This window comes from Macaca nemestrina, chromosome 17 (genome assembly GCF_043159975.1).
Source record: "Macaca nemestrina isolate mMacNem1 chromosome 17, mMacNem.hap1, whole genome shotgun sequence".
Classification (NCBI taxonomy): domain Eukaryota; kingdom Metazoa; phylum Chordata; class Mammalia; order Primates; family Cercopithecidae; genus Macaca; species Macaca nemestrina.
Window position 1 is genome coordinate 47,143,767 of NC_092141.1, and position 19,559 is coordinate 47,163,325.

The following is a 19,559-nucleotide window of genomic DNA, read 5'->3' on the forward strand; positions in this document are numbered from 1 at the left end:
TCTCAGCTCACTGCAACCTCTGCCTCCTGGGCTCAAGTGATTCTCCTGACTTAGCCTCACAAGTAGCTGGGACTACAATCGTGTGCCACCACGCCTGGCTAATTTTCGTGTTTTTAGTATAGATCGGGTTCCGCCATGTTGGCCAAGCTGATCTCAAACTTCTGGCATCAGTGATCTGCCCACCTCTGCCTCCTAAAGTGCTGGGATTACAGGCATGAGCCACCATGCCTGGCCAAGGGTTTCCTTTTAAAATGTCAATTCTATTTGACTGATCTCTATGATTCTACTTATTCCAGTACTTGATTAATGTATCCTTAGGTAAACTGTGAAATCAGGAAGTCTAAGTCTTCCATTTTCTGCCATTATTTTGAAGTTGTGTAGGCTAGTCTGAGTTCTCTGCATTTCCCTATACAATTTAGGAATAGCTTGTCAATTTATAGAAAAAAGCTGGGATTTGATTGGGTGTGTTTTGAATCTACAGAACAATTTGAGAAGATTGCCATCTTCACAACATTAAGTTTTCAAATCCATTTACTTACATTTTCTTAAATTTCTGTCAGCAATGCTTTGTATCTTTGCATGCACAAGTCTTGCACTTCTTTTGTTGAATTTATTTCCATGGGTTTGATTTCTTTTGACAATATAGTGAATGGAGCTGTTGTCTTCATTTTAATTGTACTTTCAAATTATTCTATCTAGTACATGACAATTCAATTGATTCCTTAATTATTGATCTTGTATCCTGTCATGTTGCTAAACTCATTTTATTAATTCTAACAGTTTTTCTGTGAATTCTTTTCGGTTTTCTACACATATGATCATGTTATCTGCAGTTACAGACAGTTTAATTTTTCTTTACAATCTGGATGCCTTTATTTCCTTTCCTTGCCTGATTTAACTAGCTTGAAGCTCTAATACAATGTTGGTAAGTGTGGCAAGAGCAAGTATCCTTTCCTGATCTTATGGGAAAAGGCTTTAGTGTTCTACCATTAAATATGATCTCAGTTGTATATTTTTCAAGATACTTTTTAGACTGAGGAATTTCCCTCCCCCAAGGTTTTGAATGAGCATGACTGTGCTCTAGTAAAATGTTATTTATGTTCACTGAAATGTGAATTTTATGTAATTGTAAGGTGTCACAAAATATCCCCTTTTGGTTTTCTCAAAGCCACTTAAAAAGGTAAAAACATTTTTAGCTTGCAGATTGTACAGAATCAGGCAGTGGGCCAAAGTTGGCGAATATGCCATAGTCTGCTGACTAACTGCTGACCTAGTATATGGTCTATCCTAGACAATACTCTGTGTACATTTGAATATGTATTCTGTTGCTGTTGGCTGAAGGGTTCTTTGGTGGGTGCATATATCATCGTTTATCATAATAAAATGTCTCTCTGGCTCCAGTAACTTGTCTTTTGTAACCTAAAAGCCATTTTTTTTCTTAACAGTAAAGTAATTTTAGTTCACCTATGGTTATATTTGTATGGTTTCATCTTTTATTCTTTTACTTTCAACCTATTTGTGCCTTTGAATCTCAAGTAGCTGGATTGTGTTTTTTTGTTTATTTTTGAGATGGAGTCTCGCTCCGTCACCAAGGCTGGAGTGCAGTGGCGCGATCTCAGCTCACTGCAAGCTCCACCTCCCAGTTCACACCATTCTCCTGCCTCAGCCTCCCGAGTAGCGCCTGGGACTACAGGCGTCCACCACCACGCCCAGCTAATTTTTTTGTATTTTTTTAGTAGAGACAGGGTTTCACCGCGTTAGCCAGGATAGTCTTGATCTCCTGACCTTGCAATCCACCAGCCTCAGCCTCCCAAAGTGTTAGGATTACAGGCGTGAGCCAGCACGCCCGGCCAAGTAGCTGGATTTTTAAAAAACAATTCAGTATAAATCTTTGGCTTTTGATCATCTGTTCAATCTGTTTATATTTAAGGTAATTACAGATGTGGGTTTATGTCTGCTATTTAGTTATTTGTTTTCTATGTATCTTTCTTCCTCTATTCATCTACTTCTTTCTTTTGTGGTAAATAGGTATTTTCTAGGAATTTAAATAGGTAACATTTTAATGCCTTTTTAAATAAAACTATTTTGGGGGATCATTTTCTTAGAGATTGTTGTAGGGTTTACAATATGGATCTTAACATAGTCTACTTTATTTTTTATTTTACGTTTTTGAGATGGAGTCTTGCTCTGTCACCCACGCTGGAGTGCAGTGATGCCACTCAGCTTACTGCAACCTCTGCCTCCTGGGTTCAAGTGATTCTCCTGCTTCAGCCTCCCAAGTAGATAGGGTTACAGGCATGCACCACCACGCCTGGCTAATTTTTGTATTTTTAGTAGAGATGAGGCTTTGCCATGTTGGCCAGGCTGGTCTCGAACTCCTGGCTTCAAGTGATCTGTCTGCTTTGGCCTCCCAAAGAGCTGGGATTATAGGCGTGAGCCACCGCACCCAGCCAACATAGTCTACTATGTTTGATTGATACTAATTTATTCCAGTAAAGTATAGAAACTAAAAAAGTATAGAAACTAAAACATAGAAACTTTGCTCAAATATAGCTCTACCTTCTACTCTCATCTTTGTGCTACGGTTGTAACTCATATAAGATCATTATATGTTATGGGAACAACATGCTTTTATAATTATTGTCATATAAAAATGTTTTTTAAACCAGTAAACAAAAATACATAGAATAGTTTATACTGTCTTTTATTATTACCTATGTGATTTCTACTATTGGTGCTCTTTATTTTTTTTTTTTTGGCATTTTTATGGTTTTATTTAAACATAAAACATGCATATGAGCTGTCTACTTATTTTCTTCACTGCACAGGCTGGCATTGGGATTGGTGACTCTGATGGCCAGCTGGGCTGCTCTTTCCACAATGTCTTTGCAGTTCTTGGAGGAAACACTGTGGGCAATCTCAGCACATTTGTTGCACATTAGCAGTACTTCCAGCTCCTTGATGTTGTGGACCAGGAACTTCTGGAAGCCCCTAGGCAGCATGTGCTTTGTTTTTTGTTGCTGAACCTTCCACAAACTCTGTTGTCAATACCTCTGAGTTTTTGTCAGTTACACTTAGTTTTGACATATCAGTCTAACTGGTGCTGGATGAACTTCTTGGTTCTCTTTTTGATGATCTTGGACTTCACAAGGGGACTAAGGGCAGCTATGATGCCAAGTAGGGGATGGCTGCCACCTCCATAGGCACCGCCAAGGAAGAGAGCCTCTTTATTTTGTCACGTGGATGTTAATTACTGTCTGGCGTCACTTCTTTTCAGCTTGAAGAACTTCCTTTACTATTTAAAGACAGATTTCCTAGTAACAAATTCTCAGTGTTCATATAGGAATGTCTTTAGTTCATCTTCATTTCTTTTTTTTTTTTAAAGTTTTTTAAAAAAAGGTTTAAAAATGTTTCGATTAAAAAATTTATTATATATAATAATAGTATATATTTATGGGGTACATGTGATATTCTGACATATGCATACAATGTGTAATGATCAAATAGGGTAATTAGGATATTCATCACCTCAAATATTTATCATTTTTTTGTGTTGGGAATATTCCAAATCTTCTAGCTAATTTGAAATATACAATAAATTATTTTTAACTATAGTTACCTACTGTGCTATTGAACACTAGAAGTCATTCATTCTATCCAACTGTATTTTTACAGTCATTAACCTCTCTTCAATATCATCCCTCCTGCCCTTGCCAGCCTCTGATAACCATCATAATACTCTCTAATTCCACAAGATCAACTTTTTTAGCTCCCACTTAAAAGTGAGAACATGTGATATTTGTCTTTCTATGCTTGGCCTATTTCACTTAACATAATGACCTCCAGTTTTATCCATGTTGCTGCAAATGACAGGATTTCATTCATTTTACGGCTGAATAACATTTTATTTTGTGTGTATGTGTGTATATATATGTATACATATATAATATATATTTTCTTTATCCATTCATCAACTGATGGACACTTAAGCTGAATCTGTATCTTGGCTATTGTAAGTAGTGCTGCAATAAACACAGGCGTGTAGACAGCTCTTTGCTTTACTGATTTCCTTTCTTCTGAATATATACTCAGCAGTGGGATCACTGGATAATATGGTGGATCTCTTTTCAGTTTGTTGGGGCACCTCCATACTGTTTTCCATATTGACTTTACTAATTTACATTCCCATCAATAGTGTACTAGCACTTCCCTTTCTCCACATCCTCATCAGAATCTGTTATTGTCTTAATATTGCATTGTGGTTTTGATATTTCGATTATGATTAGTGACGTTGAGCATGTTTTCATATGTCTGCTGGCAATTTATATGTCTTTTTTTTTTGAGCAAGGTCTATTCAGATCACTTGCCCATTTTTAAATTGGGTTATTTGGTTTTTTGTTATTGAGTTGAGGCCCTTATATATTCTGGTTATTAAAACCTTGAATGGATGGATAGTTTGCAAATATTTTCGCCTATTCTGCTGGTTGTCTCTTCACTCTGTTGATTGTTTCCTTTGCTGCGAAGCCTCTTAACTTGATGAAATTCCATTCGTCCATTTTTGCTTTGGCTGCCTGTGCTTTTAAGGTATTATACAATGTCATACCACTCAAACGAACGTCCTACACCATTTCCCCAATTTCGTCTAGTAGTTTAGGCCTTAGATTTAAGTCTTTGAATCCATTTTCTTTTCTATTTTTTTGAGATGCAGTATATCCCTCTATCACCCTGGCTGGAGAGCAGTGGGGAAATCTCGGCTCACTGCAACCTCCGCCTCCCGGGTTCAAGCAATTTTCCCACCTCAGCCTCCTGAGTAGCTGGGATTACAGGCGCCTGTCACCATGCCCAGCTAGTTTTTGTACTTTTAGTAGAGATGGGGTTTCACCATGTTGGTCAGGCTGGTTTTGAACTCCTGGCCTCAGGTGATCCGGTCACCTTGGCCTACCAAAGTGCTGGTATTACAGGCATGAGCCACCTCGCCCAGACTCTTTAATCCATTTTGATTTTTGTGTATGCTAAGAAATTGGGATCTGGTTTCATTCTTCTGCACATGAATATCAAATTTTTCCAGCACCATTTATTGAAGAGATTGTCCTTTCTCTAATGTATGCTCTTGGCACCTTTGTCAAAAAAGAATTGGTTCTAAATGTGGGTTTTTTTTGTTGTTGTTGTTGTTTTGTTTTTTGAGACACAGTCTTGTTCTGTTACCCAGGCTGGAGTGCAGTGGCGCAATCTCGGCTCATTGCTACCTCCACCTCCTGGGTTCAAGCGATTCTCCTGCCTCAGCCTCCCGAGTAGCTGGGACTACAGGCGTATGCCACCAAACCTGGCTAATTTTTTGTATTTTTAGTAGAGACGGGATTTCACTGTGTTAGCTAGGATGGTCTCGACCTCCTGACCTTATGATCCACCTACCTTAGCCTCCCAAAGCACTGGGATTATAGGCGTGAGCCACCATGCCTGGCCTGGATTTATTTCTGGGTTCTCTGCTCTGTTCCATTGGTCTGTGTCTGTTCTTATGTCAGTGCCATGCTGTTTTGGTTACTATAGCTTTGTAGTATATTTTGAAGTCAGGTAGTAATTCACCTTTATTTCTGAATTACAGTTCTGCTAGATAAAGAATTCTGGATTGACAGTTTTTGCTTTTTTGTTTTTTTTCCTTATATCACTTTCTCATCCTACTGCATACTGAGCTCTACTGTTTCAAAAAGTCAGCTGTTTATCACATTGTGGTTCCCTTCTATATGATGAGTCTTTCTGCTCTTGTGGCTTTCAACTTTTTCCTCTGTCTTTAGTTTTCAACACTTTGACAATGATATGTCTAGGTGTGAATCTTTTTGTGTTTAACACAGTTGGAGTTCATTAAGCTTCTAAGGTTAATAATTTTCAACAAATTTTATAACTTTCAGACATTATCTTGTCAAACTTTTTTCTGCTTCTTTCTTTCTGAGACTTCCATTATGCATATTTTGGTAGACTTGATGGTGTTCCACCTTTTGTGAAACTCTGTTCATTTATTTGGTCTCCTTTCTCTCTTTCTGATGAAATAATCTCTATTGATACATACTCTGTTTTGCTGAGTATTTCTCTGTCAACTCAAATCTGCTAGAATTTCTATTTGATTCTGTTTTAAAATTTCTATCTCTTTATTGCTATTTTCTATTTGGACAAGTCAGTGAGATCATACTTTCCTCTAATTCTTTAAATACAGCTTCGTTTAGCTCTTTGAAAACATTCATAATAGCTGCATTGAAGTCTTTGTGTGCTAAGTAGAACATCTGGTGCCACCTCTGAGACAGTTTCTACTATTGTTTGTTTTTTTCTTGTATATGGGTCACACTTTCCTGTTTTATTCCATGTCTGATAATTTTTTCTTGTTGAAAACTGAACACATTTGATACTTTACATTAGCAACTCTGGATTCTGAACCCCGTGTGTTTTGTTTTGTTTTGTTTTGTTTTGTTTTACAACTTCCCGGAACAATTCTGTAGAGTTTAACTTCCCATACAGTATCTTGCAATGTGAAGCTGCTCAGCTTCTTGTTGTTTTCTTTTTTATTATCTCTGTTTTTATTGTTAAGCTTGGCTTTCTTGGAGTGAGCCTAACTTACTGGTCAGCCAATGACTGTTGAGAGGCTGTGCTGAAACACCTTGAGCCAGTAACACTCGCATCCTTTTCTTGATGGATCTGTACATGGTTTGGAGAATGCATTTAAAGTTCAGGCAGGTTACAAGCCTACCTGGCTTTTACTTTCTGCACATGCAAGGCTTCACCTTCAACTAGGGAGGAATAAAGGGCTAAAGCCCACTTTGGTTTCTCCTGAGTTTGTGTATAGCCTTGTACAAGTAGTCTACAGATCACTGGGGACATGAGAAAGCTTGTTAAGGCTCACTATGGTGATCCTGTTCCCTGTCAAAAATTTGACTGGTCTGTTGTTAGTCTGCTGCTTCCCCTAACCAGTATTTTATCCCCAAGCTGGTGATGTCAGTTTCCCTTTTCCCCTCATTTTTTACCACCATGATGGTATGTATTTGTTTTATAATATCCTTGGAGAGGCATTTATTCATGCTCTCCTTCAAATCATAAATCAGACTGTCAGCCCATTCTGACCTGCCCTGTTGAACTATCATGCAGATTTGCTGGATGGGAGGAAATGAAAGCTGCTCCTGGTTAAATTACCACACACTTCCATTGTTCTCACCAAAGATTAGTAGTTCTTGAATAAATGCTTCTTAATTTCTTGTATATATTTGGTCAGTTTCCAGAGTCCTGAAATGGTTGTTTGACAATTTTGTTCAGTTTTCTAAGTGCTTTTGGGAAAAGGGTTTGCTGAGATCTTCACTCGGCCATTCCAGAAATCATGATACTTATTTTTTTTAACAATGTACTGACTGTAAGTTAGAGACAAATATTTGTTTCACCTCATTGCATATGAACCAACCTGAATCATCCTTTAATAATTATCACAGTCAAATGAATTTTTATAAGTAACAGCAGAGGCAAAATAAAATAACACTAAAAATGAATAAACAAATTAAAAAAAACCCACAGATGAAATGAACCAATTTGGAACCAACAATTTTAAATCTAGACTTATTAAAAAATACAAAATACAGAAAGCAGATTATTGGTACTTTTAAGAAAGAGGTCCTAAACTTGATTCTGCCAGTCCCATGTAATTTCAGGTCCTCAACTTCTATAAATCTCAGTTTTCATTTTTACAAAATGGGAGACACTAATTTCATGCAGTTATTCTAAGGGCCAGATGAGATAATGTAATTACACGTATTTTGCAAAGAATAACTTTCTATGAAAATATAAGATTATATCAACCTTATTTTTTGAAATAGGGATGCTATGAGTAGTTGTAAAATAAGCCAATAAATATAAATATGGGCTACATAGCATTCTTTCTTTCTATCTGTGCTAAGTGATATTTACTTCAGAATATATTACTATAGTAAATTAGACTGTAATAGAAAAAAAGTCTTGAACTCAGGATTTCAAGACCAGCCTGGGCAATATAGTGAGACCCCATCTCAAAAAAATCAAAGACAGAAAATAAAACAAACAAACAAATAAAAACTATGTGAGACTGGAGTTTTATGAAAGTAACATTTAAAAAAACAGATTTTGCTTAATCTTCTTTAAGAAATAACCATGCTGCTCTGCATATGGAGTGGCCACCCATTTATCCCTTTCTTTTCTTTTTTTTTTTGACAGAGTCTCACATTGCCACCCAGGCTGGAATGCAATGGCATAATCTTGGCTCACTGCAGCTTTGACCTCCCGGGCTCAAACAATCCTCCCACCTCTGCCTCCCGAGTAGCTGGGACCACAGGCGTGTACCACTAAGCCTCGATAATTTTTTTATTTTTTGTAAAGACAGGGTCTCACCATGTTGCCCAGGCTGGTCTCAAACTCCTGAGCTCAAATAATCCACCTGCCTTGGCTTCCCAAAGTGCTGGGATTACAGGCATGAGCCACTACACCTGGCCCCTTTACTTTCTTAATAAACTTGCTTTCACTTAAAAATAAATAAATAAATAATACATAAATAACCATTTTTAAAACTTGTCATTTAAAAACTTAGAAATATATCTACTACTTTATCTATGTATTAACTGGCATGTCCTGTTTAAACGTTGAATATGTAATCCTGTTCTCAGGTATTCCAAACAACTCTATTTTAGTAAACTCCCATCTATCCAGAAACCCAAGCCAGAAGAAACTACTGAAGAGTTTGTATGCACAATACTTTCAAGAAAAAGTCAAGTGACAGTACCTATTGAGAGTTTATTTTAAAAGCAGAGTTTACTAGAAATTCAGTCATATTTCTGAAACTATCTACACAAATGTGTAGCATAACAGCAATGTCACAAAGCAATGAAAGACACTCAAGTTATTAAAAATTAGAATATAGCTATAAAACATGCATACCTTTGTTTTTAAAATATAATCCAGATAGTTCATCTTAAGTAATTTATCCTAAAGTAAATCCTTAAGCCAAGACATAGAGACTTTATTAACAAAATTGGTCCAATAAGCTTATATTAAAAAAGAATAATAGAGGATGAACAGGGCTGCAAACCAATCATTTAAAATTATATTCAAAGAAGGCTTTATTCTAATATATATTAAAGCAGTATTTTATATGATCTAGAGTGAAAATAGGAGCAGGGAATAAAATAGGTATTTCAGAATATTCCCATTTTTATTTAAATCGTACAAATATCATTGTGGGCATATGTTTATATAAATATTAAAAATGTCTACAGCAATTATCTATAAATTATCTATAAAATCTTTCTCTGCTTCTTTTTGTTTAGCTCTATTTTCTAATTTTTCCAACAATAAACATATTTTGGTACTAAAGAAAACTGGTTACTTTTTATCTCATTTCAAAAAATCAAATTTAGTATTCAGGGCAATTTTAATGTTAAATAGAATTTGCCTTCTTAATTAATCTATAGTACCTTCCCTTATCTAGGAAGGTACTTTAACAAAAATATTTCAATATGTAACTATTTTTGAGAAACAGTTAATAATTACATTAAAATAGGACATGCTGTTCCTCAGTAACCAATATATTTCAAGTATTTGAAATTTCAACTATATAACTGAAACTACAAATTTACCTAATAATTTGTCCTTCTTCTTCCGGAGTAGCTGGTCTTAACCCCAGAACTATGTGACACACCTAGGGGAAAAAAATGGTAAATCAAAGTTTATTAACTGCATACTATTTCACATTCTCTGCATGAGATCCACTTCTTAAATGGGAATCTGAATTAGCAACAGCTTTCAACTCATGAATTATCAATTTTTCACTTGAGCAAATTTTAACTTTAGCCTTGTGGTTTTGGGGTTTTGTTTGCTTTTTTTAAACCAGCCATTCCAATGGAGGCTAACTTTCAAATCTCTAGGTAAGAAGGGAAGAGAAAGGGAAGGAAGAAAAAGGGAAAGGGGAAGATACTACCTCAGGAATAGATTTCAGAATAATTCTTCTGACACTTGCATATGATAGATTTTAAATAGTCAAAACACTCAGCCATGTGGGAGATCTTGGCAAATAAAAGCATAATTCAATATTGTATCATTAACCTAACAAGCTAACTCTATCAATTTTAAAACACAGATAAAAATAAAAACAATTTAGCATAACTGTCTGCTCATATGAGCATAATCAAATATGTGACAAAGCACATACAATAAAATATAATAAAATTTAGGTGTTGAGTAAATAAAATATAGTAAAATTTAGGTTCAGGGTGTTTCCTGAAAAAAACTTTTTCAGCTTTTCAGTATAAAATGTTGGAAGCATACACATAAGCAAATCTAAAGTATATGTTTATTCATAAGTTAAGAGTCACAGAAACAGTGCCACTCCAAGTCCACAGTAAGAATGACGAAATAGGAAAGGCAAAACTAAAAGTCAAAATGCTATACTCTGTGAGAGCTACAACATGACTCAGACACAAACTTAAGTGACCAAAATGTTCATACAGTGAATATGAGATAAAGAGTACACTGAATATGTTCATGTACAAACAGTATATGAACTGTCAACTGTACATAAGCAATACATTGAATACGTTCATGTACTGTTCATACAATAACTTCGTACACTGAATATGAGAATGTTACTTTAAAAAATAACAATAGTTCAATTAAAAAAAAAAAAGCCTACAGAACCCACTACTGAGGATATTATTTTAAATGAGATAAAAATAGTTGACCAGGCCAGGCGTGGTGGCTCATACCTATAATCCTAACACTTTGGGAGGACAAGGTGGGCAGATCACCTGAGGTCAGGAGTTTGAGACCAGCCTGGCCAATATGGTGAAACCTCATCTCCACTAAAAATACAAAAAGTAGCTGGGGGTGGTGGCATACACCTGTAATCCAGCTACTCAGGAGGCTGAGGCAGGAGAATCTCTTGAACCTGAGAGATGGAGGTTGCAATGAGCCCAGACTGCACCACCGCACTCCAGGCTAGGTGACAGAGCAAGACTCTGTCTCAAAATAAATAAATAAAAATAAAAAATAGTTGATGAATTTTCATGTTACCAAGCAATTCTGTTGTGTTTATAGTGGTGATCTATATTATTTTCATATATATTTTATAAAGCCATCAACTTGAATCTATGCTGAAAATTATAACTTGTAATAAAGCAAATAATTGATTTACAGGCCTATCAGATTATATATGTTTTAAATACATAAAACTTAGTCATTAGCTCTCAGGAAGAGACCAATTTCCATTTATTCCAACATAGATGTGTTGCAGACAAGTTCATTATTTAAAATGGTAGATCATGATACGTATAAACATACTAAACCATTCTGACCTTCACAGTGGTAAAAGAAAAATAAAATAAAGAAGAAACTAAAATAAGCACTATTAAGTCAAGTTAAATATTCACGAATAACTATAAAAATGGGAAAACTTAAATTATCCTTAAAAATCAGAGCAAGAGAATTAGTTTAACTAGGACAATAGTTAAAATTTGGCAAGCTCTATGACTTAGTGTTGACTTCTGGTAGCTTTCATTCTTCCTTCCCGCTTACTCTTTCTTGGACCTTCTAAATAATAAAAATTAGGAAACAGCCTCATACCTTCAATGATCTCTTAATCAGAGAGATTGTATACTTTGAAAAACTTGGGCTGGGTGTGGTGGTGTACTCCTGTAATTCCAGCACTTTGGGAGGCTGAGACAGGAGAACTACTTGAGCCTAGGAGTTTAACACCAGCCTGGGCAATATAGCAAGACCTGTCTCTACAAAACATACAAAATTAGCCAGGCGTGGTGGCACACGCCTGTAGTCCCAGCTACTCGGGAGGCTGAGGAAGGAGAATCACCTGAGCCTGCACAGTCAAGGCTGCGGTGAGACATGCTTGCGCCACGGCACTCCAGCCTGCATGACAGAGCGAGACCTGTCTCAAAATTTAAAAAAATAATAAAATAATAAAAAAAGAAAAGAAAAATGTATAGCTACCTCTTTATGATTCATCTTTCTGGTCATACTGCCTTACTTATTAGGAAGGCTATTTATTTATTTATTTATTTATTTATTCATTTTCTTTTAAAAAAATTCTCCTGGTCAGTCTTATTACAAGGAAGCCCTTTTAAAAAGACAATAATGAAGAAACTAGCAAATTATGATGGCTTTTGCAACTTACTCTCTATATGTCTGTGTACTACTCTAAAATGAGTTAAAATAATCTACATCCCACTTTCCTATTTCCCACATCACATTTTGAGAAACTTCAGCAAGCACCCATCTTTCAGATGTGTAATGTAGTTCTGGTTTTTTTTTTTTTTTTTTTTTTAATAATATATGGTTTTGCAGCCTAGATACAACAACTCTGACTACTATATGATGGAAAAGATGTAGAAGTACTGGTACTACTACCCTCTGTTGCTGTTATTTACCTTAAACATACCTGGAAAAGGAGGTTCAAAAACTCATTGGCAAGAACATTTTTCACACTCCAGATCTGATAGTCTTCCAGAGTAAGATGACCCATCTGAAACAGAGACATTCATGTTAGGAACATCTTCTTTTCTTTTTCTTTTTTTTTTTTTTTTTTGAGACAGAGTCTCATACTGTTGCCTGGGCTGGAGTGCAATGGCGCAATCTTGCCTCACTGAAACCTCGGCCTCCCGGGTTCAAGTGATTCTCCTGCCTCAGTCTCCCAAGTAGCTGAAATTACAGGTGCCCGCCACCATGCCCAGCTAACTTTTTGTATTTTTCAGTAGAAACTCGGTTTCGCTATGTTGGCTAGGCTGGTCTTGAACTCCTGACCTCGTGATCCGTCCACCTCGGTCTCCCAAAGTGCTGGGATTGCAGGCACCCACCATGATCTAAATGTTGACTAACACAGAAAAGCAATTTCTTCCTCTTTACTTTTTCCTAACTCCCCTACAATGCAGAAGGTAAACTAGTTCAAGTTCATTCCTGTAGGTTTCCCTAAATGCATTCAATAGCAAAATTTTACAATTTGTGGTAATGCAAACATATATAGTTTAATCATACATGGTTGGTAAAATTCACTAAATATCTGGGAATTTTATCAACGCAGTAAGAAATACTGCCCATTTTCTTTAAAAGGTTTAGATAACTAAATCAATAAACATGTTCTAGTAACATTATTTGTCCTCGCTTCCTTTTATGCCTCAAATGTATTGGTGGCAGTCTGCACTATTAACAAGGAATATATATACATTGTTTTCTAAAGAGAAAAAAATATTGACTTGCAGAATCACTGAGGTGTCTAGATCAACTGTCTTATAATCAAACAACAGACATGTGAGGGATTTAATGGAAAAATCACTGGGCATGGTGGCATGTGCCTGTAGTCCCAGTTACTCCAGGGGCTGAGGCAAGAGAATCGCTTGAGCCCAGGAGCATGAGTCCAGCCTGGGCAACATAGCAAGACACTATCTCTTTGAAAAAAAGTAATAATAATAAAGAAAATCCTCCAAATCAGGGTAGAGAAATAAGCTAAAGGGAAAGGAAGAAAAATAAAAACTCCTTTCTGTTTTTACAAACAAGTTCACATTCAAAAAGCAGAAGGCAGGGAAAGGGGTAGGCAAATCACTAGATTATGACTAACACTGAATCACAGAATCTTTCTTATCATGATCACTTTTCAAAAAATTGTCCTGTTCACTTACAACAGAGGAAGTGCTGTGATAAGGGTTTTTTTCCACTCAAATCAGTACAGCAGAGGTCCTTGAATAATGTTTCATTCAACATCATTTTATTATAATGTTGATAAGAAAAAAAAAATGGATTCCCAGCTGGGGCCACTATCTGTGTGGAGTTTGCATATTCCTTCCATGTCTGCATGAATTTTCTCCAGGTGTCCTCCCATATCCCAAAGACATACATGTTAGGTTAACTGGAGTGTCTGAATTGTCCCACTATAGTGTGATATCTGTTGCTGTGAGGAGAGGAACATCAATCCCAGCACCATGGCAACAGAAGAACCTCAAAGGCTATGTAAGATCTGCCAATCTCCCAAATCAAGTATACAAAAAATTGGTGAAGAGAGGGTTTGAATTCACACTTATGGTAGCAGGTGAATCTGGATTGGGCCAGTTAACATTAATCAACTTATTATTCCTCACAGATTTGTATTCTCCACAGTATCCAAGTCCTTCCCATAGAATAAAAAACACTGACGAACAATGTGATTTCATCATTCTAAGAAATATATTGGTAAGAACACACGTGCAGAACTTGAAAGATGTTACTAATAATGAAGAACTACAGAAGCAGAAAACTGGCAGCTGTGACATAATGGAGTTGATAACGTTACCAAGCAAAGGAGGCTTGCTGCCTGATGAGATAGAAGCCAATACTATGACGTTGGGTTTTTGAGAAAAGCAAAGCAAACAGGTCAACCAAAAAGGAGATGGCAGTCCAGCTCAAGGCTGTCTCCCTGTGCTGGTTTTAAGGCAATAATTTTATTTAAAAAAGCCTTATAGGGTAGATTCTGGGATTGGCAGGTGACTGCTAGAAGGAGAGGACTGGAAAGTCCTTGGGCATGCACAGTTATTTCTTCATGTTACTTCATGGATCGCACGTGGAAATTGGGGGGAGTCAGTATGAAACATGCAACGGGAATTAGCAAGCTCATTCTGCGTAAACTCTAGTTAGCCACATTGGTTCTAGCCAATTCAGCCAGTTTTTAAAATCTCACAATGGAGAGAGGGTTAGCATTTCAGCAAGTTGTTATTTATTTTATTTTGTTTTCTAAAAGAGATACAGGATCTCACTCTATCACCCAGGCTGGAGTGCAGTGGTGTGATCACAGCTCACTGCAGTCTCAAACTCCTAGGTTCAAGGGATCCTCCAGCCTCAGCCTCCTAACTACAGGCACAGGTTACCAAAACTGCCTTAAAAAAAAAAAACAAAAAAAAAAAAACAAGGTCTAGTCATGCTGCCCAGGCTGGTCTTGAACTCCTGTCCTTGCAATCCTCCTACCTTGGCCTCCCAAAGTGCTAGGATTACACAGGCGAGAGCCACCACACAGGCCAGTTTTTTGGTGTTTTTATCCTTCAATCCGCTATTCTGCAAACTCAAGGAGTTCTGCTGGTTGTCGGTTTCCTACTCTTTGGGGAAAAGTTTTAGTTTCAGCTTTTTACTAAGTTGTTTCTTTTCTTAGCCGCTATCCTGTAAGCCCAAGAGTATAGTCATTGGTTTCTTTAACTCTTTAGGGCACAATTTCAATAACAGAATAAATGGCAGCTTACTGAGAGTCTTCCTCTGGCACAAATGGAAGAAGGAAAAAGGGAGCAAGTAGGTAAGATGAAGAAGATGGAGATCAAGACAGCAGGTATTTGAGATGGTCAGTAAGTAGTTCAAAACCTGAAGGATTCTGAAGTTGAGCTCCAATGGTGCCATGAAATGATGCAAATGAAAAACATGAAATGACGCAAATGATAAATGAATACTACATTCATTTAATGCAAATAAAAAACAATTTGGAAGCACAGCAAAAAGAATTAAGAGAAAAACCACTGTCAGTTTGAGGATGAGTAAGCAAACTGAAAAGTCAACAATGTATTTTAGAACATCAGAACTCTTCAAGAATCTTGGCAAAGATCAAGAAGAAAGGGAAGAACCTTTAAACTCTCTATTGACCAAGTTACATATTAGCTGCCAAAACACCATTATGGACATCAGTGTTTGCTGGATCCCTCTGACCAATCTGCATCAGCCATTATGATGGATTTAACAGCATGACAAAAATGACTTTGTTGTTGATCCTGGTGGAGATTAAGATGCTTTGAATTGTAGGGTGTTGTGTACTTATAAAGTAGCAGCTCTAAGTGCCTTTCCTACATTTTCTTTTCCTTTTTAAAAAATTAAACAGATATCTTCAATTTAATGCAAGAGAACACTTCGCTGTTGTACAGTCATGTTCTGGTGATTTGAATGTTTACAGGACATTCTAAAATAAAATGACTCTGGAAGGTTTTGATTGAAGACAAATTGCCATAGTATGAGGCAAACTATGCTTCTCTATAACTATAATGCAAAAGTTCCATCTGATGCAGCATATACAATAAGGTAAATTAGTCTAACACAGGTGACCCTATTTTTTCACCCTTCCATTGTTTAAAAATACACATGGGAAAAAAACCCTATATGCTTACAGTGCACCTAGAACTACTTTTTTAAACAATCTTTTTTTGTTGTTTGCTTTAAATCCTTTAAATATATATTATTCTTATTTAGTGCCCTCTTTAGCCAGAATCTCATTATTGCTTCATTTTTGTAATAACACTTAAATTTAGGTATTTTCCACATATTGGCCCTGCTAAAATAGAATATAGCATCTTTCACATGGTAGGAACCAGCAAGGAAGCTTTCCTTTAACTCCCTTTTTACATTTTATGGTAAGTAGCAGGAGGAAGATGCATTTACAGATCATTTCTAGGCAACACTGAGAAGATAAAAACCAACTTGCAGTCTCTTTAGTTTGCTAGAAATAGGAATCACGGCCTCTTAAAGAGAATTCACTATTTTGCACTGAGCTGTATTCATAGATAGCATATATGCACTTTTTGTTTGTATTGTAAACAATTCATGTAACAATGTTGTGATGTAAAAAAACAAAAAAATGAAAAAATAATAAATTGTCCCAGTATGAGTGAGTGTGGATACACATGTGAGTGCGCCCTTCAGTGGGATGGTATCTTGTCCAGGGTTGGTTCCTGTCTTGTACCCTGAGCTGCAGGGATAGGCTCTGGCCAGCCACTAACCAGAACTGGAATAAGCGGGTTGGAAATGAATACAAATTACCATAAAATAACAACTCATAAAGTATGCAACAATCATACAAATGTATGATAATAAATGATATGCTAAGAAAGTACTCAATGAGCCTCCCATATTTGTTATTGTTAGTTTTTGAACTGCAAGGTGGTAGGAGGTGTTTCTTATAATTTTCATTTTGCAAACATTTATCCCTTGATTTAACCCATCACCACTATGCTGCTGTCACTCACTGATTCACCAAAAACTGGGTAAATAATTATCTTGTTTTTATCAATCTTTCTTAGATCTATTTATAGTTCACATTTATTTCAAAGCTTAATATTAGAAGTGCTTGGGGTCTTTATTTAGAAGTTTGGTGATGTTTTTGTGACTAGAAATATGCTGTGGGAACTTAACTCTTGTTTGCCTTAAAACTAATTTTAAGGTAAAATTAGTTTTGTTCTATACCCTTCCACTTAAAGTTGCAGTTTCCAAGAACCTAAAGACAACATTAAGTGAGTACTAACTGTACAAGAAGTTAAAGGCATCTGGAACTGTAATACATTATGCACAAAAGGATCTTTGACTTAGAGACCTGTTGTTCATATTACAATGCTATCAGAACTGTCAATTACTTCCATAACCATCCGTCATTAGTATTCCCCTTGCCTTTGAAAATTACTTTTGGCTATAGCAATACAGTTTTAAAAGATACAGGAATAGGCCGGGTGTGGTGCCTCACACTTGTAATCCCAGCACTTTGGGAGGCTGAGGTGGGTGGATCATCTTAGGTCAGGAGTTCAAGACCAGCCTGGCCAACATGGTGAAACCTAGTCTCTACTAAAAATACAAAAAAATTAGCTGGGTGTGGTAGCGGGCTCCTGTAATCTCAGCTACTCAGGAGTCCGAGGCACGAGAATCATTTAAACCCAGGCGGCAGAGGTTGCAGTGCACTCCAACCTGTGCAACAAGAGCAAGACTAAAAAGAAATAAAAAAGATTCAGGAATAAATCATAGCATAATCATAATGGAATACTATGCAGATGATAAAAAGACTAAGTTAATCTATACATAACTTTCTATCTAGCATATGAAAGACGCTTAGTAAACATTCCACTAAGTTTTTTAAGTAAACATTTATTTACTAAGCGTCTTTCATATGCTAGATAGAAAATTATATATAGATTTAGGAAAATTCAAAAAAAATTATTGCAGAATGACTTATACAGTATTATTCAATTTTTAAATAAAGAATACACACAACACATGTAAATTTATCCTACACTTGATAGTAGTCAGAATAGTGTATCTTTCCCTATAACATTCATTGAGAATAACTAAAATTTTAATTCTTAAAACAAAAAAACCCCAGAAGAACTGCAAGCTCTGCCACATCATGTACCTCAGTCATGAGGAGGCAACAGAAAAACATGTCACATAACTTAATGAACTCTAAGGGTGAGGATATTATGCTCTGATAAATTCCATCGCATTAAGAAGTTTTACACTGAACAGTCACAAGTAAAATTCCAGGACAGAAAAATGAAGAATGCCAATACAGGGAAAAGCTATGTTGAACATAAGCTATATTTCAAAATGCTACATTTTATCTTTGAAGTAATAATTGTCAATGATTCTGCACTGATGACAAAACTAACAGCTAGTGTAAACTCATTTTAATTTTATAGGACTCAGCATTTAGAACAGATAGGGAAATCATAGTGAAATATGAAAATGTAATAACTTCTATTAATTTTATCATTTGAAAATCTAAAATGCTACTAATAAGAATAAAATAATGGCTGTTTAAAAAGTACAAATGTAGGCCAGGCACGGTGGCTCACACCTGTAATCCTAGCACTTTGGGAGGCCAAGGTGGGTGGATCACTTGAGGTTAGGAGTTTGAGACCACCCTGGGCAACATGGCGAAACCCGTCTCTACTAAAAATACAAAAATTAGTCAGGTGTGTTGGTGCAAGCCTGTAATCCCAGCTACTCAGAAGGCTGCGGCAGGAGAATTGCGTGAACCCGGGAGGTAGAGATTCCAGTGAGCCGAGATCACCCCACTGCACTCCAGCCTGGGCAACAGAGCAAGACTCTGTCTCAAAAAAACAAAAATAAAAACAAAAACAAAAACAAAAGGACAAATGTAATTTGATATGTGCAATAAATTATTAATACATGGTATAAGAACCTTGCATATCTAGCAGAACAAAATATAAAATGCTTAAGATGGTAAAAAGTATTTTTAAGATGATAATCTGATTCTTTTATGTAGTTAAACTAGTAATCACAAATATTCAAGGAAGAATTTTCAGAGTGAGGGTATACTGACCTCAAAGATATGTTAATACTGTCCAAAAGGAAAGAAACATCATGAAAAGAAATAATAGATACCAGCATACAGAATCATCATGCATACAATGATGGTCAAAAGCCCATTTGCTATACTGACACCTGAGTAATAATTAACACACTGTAAAAACATATACAGCATTACGCTTAAAAACTAGAATTGTAAATGGATTTTATTTTCTCCCAATTTAGTGGATGTTTTACTGACTGCAGTTAGGACTACTGCTAAGCAAGGTATCGATAATATGAACTTTTCCTAAAGCAAATTCACTGACTATATGGCTTATTTTATCTATCTATCTATCTATCTATCTATCTATCTATCTATCTATCTATCTATCTATCTATCTAACTGAGACAGAGTTTCACTCCTGTTGCCCAGGCTGGAGTGTAATGGTGTGATCTTGGCTCACTGCAACCTCCGCCTCCCA

At 36.2% G+C, this 19,559-nt stretch overlaps 1 protein-coding gene across 6 annotated transcripts in view; it reads right to left on the reverse strand.

Annotated features, from left to right (window-relative positions):
* LOC105476867 (ubiquitin specific peptidase 32) overlaps positions 1 to 19,559 on the reverse strand; it is a 254,106-nt gene that overhangs the window by 65,013 nt on the left and 169,534 nt on the right. For all 6 annotated transcript variants that reach the window (XM_024791263.2, XM_011733147.2, XM_011733146.2 and 3 more), the window contains 2 exons: positions 12,446 to 12,529; positions 9,636 to 9,697 (listed from right to left, as the gene is read on the reverse strand). In XM_024791263.2, coding sequence (XP_024647031.1) covers positions 9,636 to 9,697; positions 12,446 to 12,529 — 146 coding nt within the window. The remainder of the gene's footprint in view (positions 1 to 9,635; positions 9,698 to 12,445; positions 12,530 to 19,559) is intronic.